Below are 13,039 nucleotides of genomic sequence, written 5' to 3'. Positions count from 1 at the left end.
GTATATTTTAATTTTCCTGTTGGGTGTGTGTTTCATTTTGTTGTTTTTTGCTTGGTTTTTTTTTTTTTTTTTTTTTTGGTTTTTCGAGACAGGGTTTCTCTGTGTAGCTTTGCGCCTTTCCTGGAACTCACTTGGTAGCCCAGGCTGGCCTCGAACTCACAGAGATCCGCCTGGCTCTGCCTCCCGAGTGCTGGGATTAAAGGCGTGCGCCACCACCGCCCGGCGGTTTTGTTTTTTAAACCATTTATTTATTTTATGTACATTGATGTTTTAGTACCCTAGGACTGGAGTTACAGACAGTTGTGAGCTGCCATGTGGGCTCTAGGAATTGAACGCAGGTCCATCTGGAAGAGCAGTAAAGTACTCTTAACCTCTGAGCCATCTCTCCACCCCGTTTTTGTTTGTTTTAAAGAGAGAACAAGAACATAAAGTTGTGAGTGTAAGGAAGTGAGAAGGGCTCTATGGAAATCAGAAGGAGAAGGAAACATAAAAGAAGCTTGTATGAACTTGTTTGTTCTTCCTCTTTTTTTAATATATATTTTTTTTTGAGACAGGGTTTCTCTGTGTAGCCCTGGCTGTGCTGGAACTCTGTAGACCAGGCTGGCCTGTCCGAGTGCTGGGTGGGGGGTGGGGGGTGGGGGGTGGGAGGGTGGGAGGGTTGCTTTTGCTTTTAGTTTATTTGGTGAAAATTTTTTCAACAAAAAAAAGTTGAAGACTACTCTATTGGGCGTATGTGTGTTCAGGGTTGCTGGTAACTGGAAGGGGAGGAAGGAAGGATTAAACTCAGGCTAGGCAGCAAGTACCTTTACTCACTGAGCTATCTCACTGGTCCCTCCTCTCTCTTATCTTTTGGGAAAACCCTTTCAATATGAAAAACAGCCTATAAGAATTTAACTTGTATACTTTATCATACAAAAGTTAACTTATCAGAACATATAAAAATTAGCTAAACTTAAGAGTTCAAAAACAGAAAATTTAGATGTTTGTTTAATTTTTTGTTTTTCAAGACAGGGTTTCTCTGTGTGGTCCTGTCTGTCCTGGAACTCTCTGTAGACCAGGCTGGCCTATGAACTTAGAGATCCTCCTGTTTCTGTCTCCTGAGTGTTGGGACTAAAATATTTCGAATTTTTAATTATTTTTAATGATATGTATATATGACTGGCTAAAGTACAGGTCTGTGCAGGAGTCCCTGGAATCCAGAACAGAGTGTTGGGTCCCCTAGGTTTCCAGTTACAGGCAGCTGGGGGCTGTACAACATGGGTGTTAGAAGCAAATCCATGTCCTCTGCAAGAACAGGAGCTCTTAACTGCTGAGTTGTTTCTCCAGCCCCTGGACTATTATTCCATCTTAAAATTATTTACTTTTTATTATGTATATGCACAGGGGCTTGCATACAAATGTGGACCTGCACATGCTATGGTCGATATGTGTGTGAGATCAAAAGACAACTTATACTAGTCAGATTTCTCCCTCCACTATGTGGGTCCCAAGGTTCAAACTCAGGTTATAAACCTTGGTGACAAGCACCTTTATCCTCTAAGAAAACCTCATTGGCCCATTAAAAAAGATTATAAAAAGCTCCTCCCACTTATTTTTATGTGTATGGGTGTTCTGCCTGCATTATGTCTATGTGATGCGTGTGTGCAATGCCTGCAGAGATCAGAAGAGGGCATCTGATTCCCTGGGACCGGAGCAACAGACAGTTGAACTGTCATGTACGGACTGGCAATGAAATCCTGGTCTTCTGTAAGAGAAACAAATGCTCTTTACCATTGACCTGTCTCGCTAGGCCCCTATAAAAACCTTTTTTGAAGTAATAAACCAAAACCTATAATTCTAAAAACAAAAGAAAAAGTTCTGATTCAAAGAAATATGTAATAAGTGGCATGTTTTTGACATAAGAAACAAAGGCATGGAAACTTAATTTGTAAAACAATGTATGAAAATACTTGATTTGGGCTGCTACAAAGTTTTGGAAAGAGAAAGAACTAATAAATATTGCTAAAACAAAGGAATACAAACTCTAAAAGTTAAGCTTCTGCTTACTCTTCGTCTGGGCTGGGGGAAGCCATCTCGGTGTCTCCGTCTTGTTCGAGCACGTGCCTGGATTCCCTGTCCTTTATTAAGTGGGTCAAAGGATTCTACGATAACCATCAGAAAGCACAATTGAGATAGGTAATACAGATTTAAAGAGAAACCAGAAAAAGAAGTATTAACAACCATTAGTCTATTCTTAGTTTGTGATATAAGAACTTCAGTTATATACTTAAGAAAAACAAAGGATTTAATACATAAATGAAAAGTTCATTATCAAGGAAACCTTTCATAAATGGTTACTGTTGGAAAAGTTTTTAAAAATTGCAAAAAAAAATCAAATAAACCAGGCATAAGAACCTTATGCCAGACATTCACATTTATAAAGGCAGGAAACTCTTGTGCCCTAGGTAATCCCTAACACACCACAACTGCTTAATAATGCAAACTTGGAGCCTTGCCAATCTTCTGAAATAGATGACCTCAGTAGTCAGGTTAGGCTGTACAGACCTGATGGAAAATCTGCCTCCAGATCCTGTTCTGTTTCCCCCTTTGAGAACTGTTTCAGTTCTGAATCAGCTTCTTGCACAGCATTTGACTTTAAGGCATAATGATTCAGCTCTTCCTCCCAGCTATGTGGAGTTGAAACTGCCTCTGATTCAAGATCACCACTATATGTACTTCCTTGGTCTAAAAGTGAAGAAAACAAATATGCTCTCTTGACATATTCAAAAACTCTCCTGAGCCTCTACATACTAAAAACTGAAAGATGGTTGACAGATAATTACCTAGGCACAACTAATAAAGTAACCTATGGTTGGAGAGACCACTCCATCAGTAAAGCATCTGCTTTGTAGGAGTTTGATCCCCAGAACCCATACTTAAAAAAATAAAAAGGACAGGCATGATGGCATGTAATCCTAGCACCTAGGAGACACAGACAAGTGAATCCCTGGTGCTTGCTAGCTGGCCAGCCCAGCTTACCTAGCTAGTTCAAGGCCAGTGAAAAAAAACACTATCTTCCCCCAAAGTGGATGTTGACTGAGGAAAAATATCTAAAGATGTCTTCTAACCTCTAAATACATTGGTCACATATTTGCATGTATACCCACATTCACATGTGCAGATATACACACTCAGACGGACAGACAGACAGACAGACACAGGACACACACATACACAAAGAATCAAGCATTCTGTTTAATAGCTTCACACAATTGACTTCCTATTCTTGGTAAATACTACAATGCATCATCTCAATCTTTAAAACATTTGAGGTAGATTTTATTATTTGCATTACAAATTAGCACGACAGTCAATTGATGCCCTTATAAATTAGGTAAAATTATAAAATACTAAATCTAAGGATTATGAGTTTCTATTGTTAGCAGAGCATAGTATTTCTAAAAACTAAAATATATAACTACAAACCTTTTTCAAATATCTTGGTGTCTAGAAAGAGTTCTTGTTCAGAAGTTTGAGATTCTAAAGAAAAAAAGCAAACAAAACACATTACATCCCAAATAAAATGACTTCTTGGTAAGTATTACTCACAATAGAAACTTCTAGATAAACAGACTTCTATACGTAAGGCTTGATTCATTATATAATGAAACATTTGTAATAAAAGAAGTTAAATCACCCATGCTCTCAGCAATGCTTACACTTCCAGCAATGTGAGAGAAGCCATAGTGAAAAGGGATTTTACTTTTGATTCTGTACTCTTTTGCCATTTGAAATCCCTTTATACAGTTACATGCCCACGCACACACATGCAAAGAAAATGACCAATTGTTCCACTTAAATACACCTTTTACATCTGTCTCAAAAGGCCAACAGACTTACAATAGAAATAATTGTTACATACATAACTGAGGACAATACAATTCAATGAAAATTGAGATATTTGAAATGAAGTTCAGAGAGTCAACACAGAAAAGGATACTTTCTCAGCTTACCAAGGAAAATATTTGGTTTTTGTTTTTTTTACTAAAATCAAAGAGAAATTATTCCCAAATTCCATTTCTCCTTATTGTATTTCTTAACTATTTCATTTTACCTACACTAAAGTGATTGCAAGTGTTTGTCTTGAAGCTAGCTTACTTTTTAAGCTTTTCTGACTCAACAATATGCAAAAGCAAAGATATCCATCACAATGCAGAGAACCCAATGGATGTTAAATAGCAATGTGATGGAGAAGTCACACCTGCCCCTTTCTGGAGACTGGTTTTCACTATTATATAATTCAGACTAGCTATATGACTCTCCTGCCTCACCCTCTCAAGTGCTAGAATAATCCCTATGTGCTATCATGCCTGGCTACAAAAGGCCAATTTAAAGTAGGTTTATCATCATGAATTGTCTCAACCTTTTAAATATAGTATTAGAAGTTAAAAGTTGTTCCAGAAAAGGGATAATATTCTTATAATCTAAGACATTCTATAGCAAATGAGTCAGAATTATAAGATAATACATTAAAGAAGAAAAACATGGGAAATACCGATAATCATAAAAATAAGCTTCCACTGAACTAAGCATTAATGATTTACAAACTTGGTCAGTTAGGAGCACGTTATGCTCTTACGGGACCTGAGTTCATTTCCAAGCATCTACATTGGGCAGCTCAGAAATGTCTCTAACCCCACCTCCAGGGGTATTGCCTCCTCAGGTATTGCACTTAGGTGCACAAAAACATGCACAAGACATATATATATACACTTACACACAATTAAAATTAACACAAATCAACAGGCAGTGGTGGGACACGCCTCTAATAGCAGCACTGGGGAGGGAGAAGCTGATGGATCTCTGAGTTCAAGACCAGCTTGGTACACAGAACGAGTTCTAGGACAACCAGGGCTACACAGAGAAACCCTGTCTCAAAACAGACAACCCACACACACCAAAAAAACAAAACAAAACAAAACAAAAAAAAAACAAAAAAAAAAAAACCCAAACCCCATAAATCTTTAAAAGACTCAAACCTGCTGGTAACACAACAATAATGTTTGCATTCTTTCTCCATGTGCAATAATGCTCAAAAATTTTTTCTAATGCCTATTATGTAAACCCAAATGCACCACCTAGCTGAACATGGTGGTCCATGATGGTAATCACAGCACTGGGGAGGTCAGGGGAATAAAAGGACCAGCAGTTCAAGACCAGTTTGGACTACATGAAACCGTGCTTCAAAAGACAAACAAAAACCTCAAAACCTTAATAGTTGTTAAAATCTACCAGTGAATAAAAGAAAAAAAAATTGATATTGGGCTCAAAAAACACAACTATTTCTCAATTCATTCATAATACGTGAAAACACTTTTGTGCTTCACATTTCAAAAATTGTATTTTCTCTACATCTTCCTGTAACCACAAATTAAGAAGGTACAATCAAGGTTAGAAAGCTTCCTGGAATACAGATCAGTAAGTTCCTTTAAATTGTGTGTTATGGGCCAAATTCTGGTTCTACCATGTCTTAGCTGTATATATAGACAGTACAAAACAAACATTTATTTCAATACGAGAAATGTCAAGTAACAATACTCCCTTCACTGGCTGGTTCTGAGGGCTAAAGCAGGAAAACAAAGGATACACTAGACTGTGAGAAGCATACAAAATGAATGTCATCTATTATCATCATCATCATCCTTATTCCAAACTAACAGAATCAGACTTCTCTATAGGTAACTAAGCCAACAGACCCTCTATCCTATGCTTCTGTTTAATAACATCATCATGCTGTCGATTATAAATAAGGAATTATGAACGTGGAACATAGGATTGGATATAAGAATAAAATACAAAAAAATATGAAATTTAAAATTAGTGGTAAAAGTAAATTGTATTATTGTAGATGAGCTTTAAAAAAAAATCTTTAAAGATAGTACCAACCTCCCTGAGATAGACTCTTCTCCTTCTCTTCATCTTCTGCAATCATTTCTGCCATCTCAAGGAGATCCGCTTCAAATGGATGTGCGGGAAGCTTTTCTTTAAGGTCTTCAATACTCTCGGTGGCTTTATCCTCATTATCCACAGAGGATGGAATAAGCATGGGAACAGGCATCTGAAAGAAAAAGGACTGAAGGTTTCCTCTGTCTCCCGTGTGTCTGTGTGTGTGTATCTGGGTCTGGGTCTGTGGCCAGAGGTCCACAACAGGTACCTTCTTCAACTGTTCACTATCTTATTTTTATGAGGCAGGGTCTGCCACTCAACACAGAGATGGCAGACTGACTCCAGGAATCTTCCTGTCTCCGATTGTCAAGCACTGGGACTGTAGGTGTACAACTATGCCTGGTTTTTAAATCAGTGCTGGACACTGAACTCTGGCCTGGTGCTTACACAGCGGGCACTTTACTGACTGAGCCATCTCCCCAGCCTCTGAGAGGTTCTTACTCAACAGGCTTGTTGTCAGAATCTCTAAGTATTAAAATAATGGGAAAAAGAAATTTTCATTGCTGAGAATTATGAGTCTTGGTAGTCCGTTTTTATAAGACTAGAATGATTAAAATAAAATCTAGTAAGCAAGCAGGGCATGGTGTCACATGCCTTAAAACCCAGCAGATGGAAGGCAGAGGCAGGAGGACCTCTGTGAGTTTGAGGCCAGTCTGGTCTACATAGCACATCTACAACCAGTCAGAGCTACGCAGTGATACTCTGTCTAAAAACTAAAAACAATTTAAAAAAACAAACAAACAAACAACAACAAAAAAAAAACAACTAGTAAGTACTTTTCTGGATACTCAACAAAGTGCTTGTGAATCCTTCAAAAGAATAATCCTACAACATAAAAATAAGTTTTGTTGATATTAACATTTTCAAAGCTGTCAATTTGAGAAATGTATTTAATAAAAAGTGAGAAATAATGATAGGTATCTTCTTTTAACTCTGCTACAGTTCAGAACTCTTAATTTTTATTTTATTTATCATTATTATTATTATTATGTTTTAGTATGTTCTTTGGATATATATTCCATGGTCATAGGACAATATATGGAGTCAGTTTGATCCTTCCACCTTATATAGATTCCAGGGATTGAATTCAGATCACCAGGCTTGCTTAATTGAATGCAAGCACCATTGCCAGTTCAACCACCTCCCTGGCTCACAATTCAGGACTCTAACATAACATAATTTCTGATTTTGCTTTTCTATTTGTGTGACCTCACTACTTTTCCTTTTTTTTTTTGGTTTTGTTGTTGTTGTTGCTTTTCAGAGCTACTTTATGTGTATAAACGATTTCCCTGCATGTATGTATGCGTACTACATGCATGTCTGGTACCCACAGAGATCAGAGGAGGGCAGCAGACCCACCAGAACTGAAGTTACAAATGTCTGAGCCACTACGTGGGTGCTAGGAATCAAACCCAGGTCCTCTGAATCTCTCCAGTCCTTGTTTTTGTTATTTTAAGGCAAGGACTCACTGTAGCCAAGACTGGCCTGGAACATACTATATAGCCCAGGCTCACCTTCAAGGGGCCTCAGTCCTCCTCCCTCAACCTAACAATTACTGGGATTACAGGTGTGAGCCACCATGCTACATCATAATGTTCTTCCAGAAGATAAGGTATGAATAAAAGAAGTCTTCTACATTCTCCATAATAAATAACAATAGCAATATAACAGCAGTCAAACAAAATTAGTTGAATTTTAAAAACAAGTGAAACATTTCATTAAACAGCTGAGGAAATTACAAATGAAGAAAAGGCAAGATAAATTAGATATAATCTTTCAATGATTACTCACAGGAACTGGAATTCCAAACGGGACAGGAGTATACTGGGTATAAAGATGAAGGGGTATGGGAACAAACACAGGCACAGGGACTGGTACCACCATAACCTGGGGCTCACTTCGAGTGTCTTCTAATAAAAAAACAAAAACAAAACACACACACACACACACAGATAAAAAGAGTTAGAAACAGTTTAACGAAATTCCATCTTAAAAAAGGAAATTTTGTGCCAGGCAGCATATACCTTTAATCCTGGCACTTGGAAGGTAGATGCAGGTGGATCTCTAAGTTCGAGGCTACCCTGGGCTACAGAGGGAGTTCCAGGACAGCCAAAGCTTCACAGAGAAACTGTCTCAAACCAAAAACCAAAACCAAACAAACAAACAAAAAAAAAAAAGAGAGAGAGAATTTACATTTGAGAAAGGGCAGGTATTCAAAAAATGATGCTAAGCACAATGAATATTTGTATGCAGAAGAAAGAATAAACACCAAAATTAGCAGTCCAAAATGAGTAACAAATGTTCGTGCAAGGCAAGCAAAATAATTAAAGTAGATATAGGAGAAATGATTCAGGATAGTGTTCTGAAGACCCCATGGAAAGAGGCAGCAACACATAATTAGCCCAAGAGCTTATACCAAACTCAAAATGTTATATACAGAAATTAAATCAGGAGCTAAGAGACAAGTTATAGAATGCACAAAATATTTGCAAACTATACATCTGACAAGAGATTAATGTCTAGAATATAGAAGAAATTCAACCAAATGAAGAGAAAAAGAACAAATAACCTGACTTACAATTGATCAAAAGGTCTAAACAGACATTTCTCCAAAGAATACATATAAATGGACAACACAAAGATTTGAATATGGTAATAACCTGTAAGAGTACACTCTAATTAATGACTTTGTCCAGGTGGTGTTGCTGGTGGGTGGTAGAACCTTCAGGAGGACCTTAGGTCAATGGGGTGGGAGAATCAATCCCTTAGTAGGCACTATAGGGTAATAGTTTTTCTGTTCTTGGTAAAGGGCTTGTTCCTACAGATTTTCATCTAAATGTTACTCACACCATGTGGTAACAGTGGTCAGGAAAGGCATCCCCAAGCCTGTGTGACCTCTAAAATTATGTGCTAAATAAGCCTTTTCTGATTAAGTTAGCTACCCTGGATATTTCATTATAAGGACAAAAAAGTAAGTATGCCAATAAAAATGAAAAATATTCAGAATCACTAAAGATCATGAGAGAAATGCCTATCAAAATTATAACAACAGGGCTGGACAGACAGCTGAACACATAAGTGCACTTGCTGCTCTTACAAAGGACCTGGGTTCCGTGCCCAGCACTGGCATCAGGTGGCTCACTACTACCTAAACTTGAGTTCCAGAGAACCCGATGCCCCCTTCTGGCTTCTGTGGGCACTAGCATGTATCTGGTGCACATGCAGAGAAGGAGGCATAAAAACACATAAATAAAAATAAATTTAAAAAAATTAAAATGAAATACCATCTCAGCCCAATGAGAATGATTACTATCAAAGAAGAAGAAAAAAAATCCTGGTGAGCACAGACAAAAAAGGACTCTCTAACACTCTTGGTGGGAACTATAAATTAGTATAGCCATTATGGAAAATAGTGAGAAGGTTCCTTAAAAATATGATGACAACTCCAGGAGAGAACCAACTGTTGTCCTCTGACATGCTTTACATGCTCACCATGGCACACGCATGACCACACAGGTAAGACAAAGAATGAGTCGACTCCACTGAAAGGAACCTGTTAAGCAAGTCTCAGGTAATTTATGTACATATTGTTTGGGATCAACAGGCTACATGATGACAACTTTTCATCTAGGATTCCTTTCTAGTTTAAAAACTCTGGGACCTGTGATTGGCAGCAAGAGAAGCCAGCAAGACACAAGCAAACAAGCAAAGAAGATGAAGACTATGAAAGAGTAATTCTTGGGCAACTGTCTTGAATGTGCAGAACAAATAGAACTTAATATTTCTTTTTTGTTTGTTTTTGTTTTTTGTTTTTTAAATTCACAGACCTATGCATTCTTTTTTAAGATTTTTTATTATGTACACAGTGTTCTGCCTGCATGCCAGAAGAGGGCGCCAGATCTCTTTACAGATGGCTGGGAGCCACCATGTGGTTGCTGGGAATTGAACCCAGGACCTTTGGAAGAACAGCCAGTGCTCTTAACCACTGAACCATCTCTCCAGCCCTTTTTTTTGGGGGGGGGGCGGTGGAGTTTCGAGACAGGGTTTCTCTGTGTAGCTTTGCGCCTTTCCTGGATCTCGCTCTGTAGACCAGGCTGGCCTCGAACTCACAAAGATCCGCCTGCCTCTGCCTCCCGAGTGCTGGGATTAAAGGCGTGTGCCATCACTGCCCAGAACTTAATATTTCTAAGAGTGACAGTCCAGCCACCACCTTCTCCACTATTTAAGCTCAGCTCAGCACAACTTGAAACACGCTAGACTCTGGCTGGCTGTGTCAAGGAAGAATGGACTTCTCTGTACTCTCAGTCCCCAATTAAAGCTTTTAAAACTCACTAGGAGGGCTGGAAGAGTTAGCTCAGCAGTTAAAAGCACTTGTTGCTCTGTAGATGACCAAGGTTCAAATCACAATATGCACATGACAGCTCACAATTTCTGTAACTCCTTTCAGAGAGGATCCAATCTCCTTCTGACTTCCATGGGCACCATGTACATGCACACAGTGCACACACATACATGTAGGCAGGGCACATATACACATAAAAAAAGAAACTAAAAACAAACAAAAACTCACTAGGAGGGATAAGTTTCTAACATTTCTCACTTGAGACTAAATTCCTGGTGTGTGTAGCCAAGAGGATAGGGCTATTCTCCAATCAGCTTTCATTCACAAGATGGAGGTTCTACTCAACAGCTGACAGGGCAAAAATACTTGACTTCTAGTCATTCACTCCAGATAACTTACAGAGCAGAATGTCTATGTCAGGAGAGACTGAGTAAGAACATCACATGACCCTGTCCAGAATACAGAGAAACAGTGCCAATATTTTGTACAGAGGTAGAGACAGTTCCTAAGGAAGTTCTGAACTCTCCCAAGGCAACTGGCCAAGAACTCATTATGTAGATACAAGGCTGGCCTCAAACTCAGAGCTGTCTCCCTCTTCCCCATGAGAGATAAGATTGAAAGGCATGCACCACCACTCTTAGTGCAACTCATTTTTGTTTGTTTGTTTGTTTGTTGAGACAGGCATTTTCTATGTAGCCTTGGCTGTCATGGAACTCACTCTGTAGACCAGGCTAGCCAAGAACTCAAAAGATCCTCTGCCCTCTGCATCTCAAATGCTGGGATTAAAGGCGTGTGCCACCACCACCTGTTGCAACTGACTTTTAAAACAATGTGAAGGAATGGGGACTGGTGTTACATGCAAAAAGCACAGGGCTATATATATACCACTAAGTGAACACATGCACAAATGAGAAAATAAAATAGTATTGAGTTGTATAAACTTAGGAGCACATTAAAACACTAAAGCATCTCTGAATTCAAATCCCATCTACATTATTCTAAAGCTTATACTGAACAACATTGTTATTAATAGGGAAATTAAATGCATTCATAGTAAAGTATTATGAAGTATCTTTTTTTTTTTTTTTTTTTTTGGTTTTATCGAGACAGGGTTTCTCTGTGTAGTTTTGGTGCCTGTCCTGGATCTCACTCTGTAGACCAGGCTGGCCTTGAACTCACAGAGATCCACCTGGCTCTATCTCCCGAGTGCTGGGACTGAAGGTCACCCAGCTGAATTAGCTTCTTTTTGAGCTAATTTATTAAGCCTCAAATAGAGAACTACCTTTTTCACCGACACATTGTGCAAACTACACTCAGCAATAAACAGAAGCAATTTATCTAGGAAACTGTGCACTTAGGATAAGTCGATGCTCCCTTCCCTTAAATAAAATACTAAATCCAATGAACATACCTGTCTGGCATTCTTTGTTCTGAGTATGTGGTTTACATGAAGTGGCTTTCGTCTGTGTGATGGGTTTGCACAATAAAGCTTTATTCTTCAAAAGCCTTGGAGGTTGGGAAGGTGGAAGTTTCAGGGCATCTGTTTGAGTACTTGCCTAGTTTAAAAAAAAAAAATCAGAAAACAAATGATTTCAAATGTTTCATAAAATAAAAATTTTAGATTTAAAAGCCTTATTACTAGAATTATATAGAAGAATCAACATGTAAATATGCTACTAAATAAACCAGATATATTTTATGCCTGAAATATTAATTGTAATCAAGGACTATTTTAATAACCATCAACTGACTCAATGTACTTACTATTACTATATTTGCTGATCAAGAAAAACTGTGAAAAGCTTAGTGTAAAACACTGATAATCGGTACAATGAAGAGTTTGACTGAGTTAGAGGCATTGTCTTAGAGGACGGAACCAAGATGAAAGGCATCACCTGGGATCACTCAAAACTTGAAGGAAAGGTTGTAACTGTGGCTCAGGTTTATAGAGTTTGTCATCAAAAACAATTAAAAAGTAACTCAAACATAAAAATTAGCCCAGAGGCTAGGAACATTTTCAAGAAATACCACTGTTCCAGTCATGAGTTTTTTTTTGTGTGTTTTTGTTTTTTTTTAAATTTTATTACATATACAGTGTTCTGCCTGCATATGCGCCTGCAGGCCGGAAGAGGGCACCAGACCTCATTACAGATGGTTGGGAGCCAACATGTAGTTGCTGGGAATTGAACTCAGGCCCTCTGAAAGAGCAGCCAGTGCTCTTAACCTCTGAGCCATCTCTCCAGCCCTCAGTCATGAGTTTTTGTTCATTATTTTCTTCTTTATTCTTTTAAGAGACAATATAGACAACATGGAGTCAAAAAAAGGTAAATTATATATAGTTATGATCAGCATGGAATGCGAGAGACCTAAGTAAGGATGTTAATAATCATTAAGAACAATCTAGAAGAATAAATGTCCAACTTCTGTACATTTATTTAATTATGCATAATTAAAAAACCTTTAGTAATTAATTACAAAAAGGTACCTACAAGGCATTCAAAGAAATAAAGGTATATTAAAAAACTGAGTAATTCTATTCATCAGCAATTCTTTTCATCAATAAAGTAATTAGCTCACATATATGCAATGCACATACATAAAAATTATAATAACATCAGTAAAATAACTTACATCCCCAATGATTTTCGCTGTTACTGTTGGAACTGCACCTTAATAGAGATTAAAATATAAATTTAGGATCATTAAAATTAT

General features: G+C 37.9%; 1 protein-coding gene across 4 annotated transcripts in view; it reads right to left on the bottom strand.

Annotated features, from left to right (window-relative positions):
• Zmym4 (zinc finger MYM-type containing 4) overlaps positions 1–13,039 on the bottom strand; it is a 128,886-nt gene that overhangs the window by 33,544 nt on the left and 82,303 nt on the right. For 3 of the 4 annotated variants that reach the window (XM_052715877.1, XM_052715875.1, XM_052715878.1), the window contains 7 exons: positions 12,959–12,996; positions 11,739–11,883; positions 7,777–7,895; positions 5,926–6,097; positions 3,466–3,519; positions 2,545–2,724; positions 2,047–2,141 (listed from right to left, as the gene is read on the bottom strand). In XM_052715877.1, the coding sequence (XP_052571837.1) occupies positions 2,047–2,141; positions 2,545–2,724; positions 3,466–3,519; positions 5,926–6,097; positions 7,777–7,895; positions 11,739–11,883; positions 12,959–12,996 (803 nt within the window). The remainder of the gene's footprint in view (positions 1–2,046; positions 2,142–2,544; positions 2,725–3,465; positions 3,520–5,925; positions 6,098–7,776; positions 7,896–11,738; positions 11,884–12,958; positions 12,997–13,039) is intronic. The other variant, XM_052715876.1, reaches the window with a different exon arrangement.

This window comes from Peromyscus californicus, unplaced genomic scaffold (assembly GCF_007827085.1).
Source record: "Peromyscus californicus insignis strain IS unplaced genomic scaffold, ASM782708v3 Scaffold_5__1_contigs__length_169319896, whole genome shotgun sequence".
In the NCBI taxonomy this organism is placed as follows: Eukaryota; Metazoa; Chordata; class Mammalia; order Rodentia; family Cricetidae; genus Peromyscus; species Peromyscus californicus.
The sequence above is the reverse complement of the archived record's forward strand: the minus strand, read 5'-3'. Positions and strand labels throughout refer to the sequence as shown.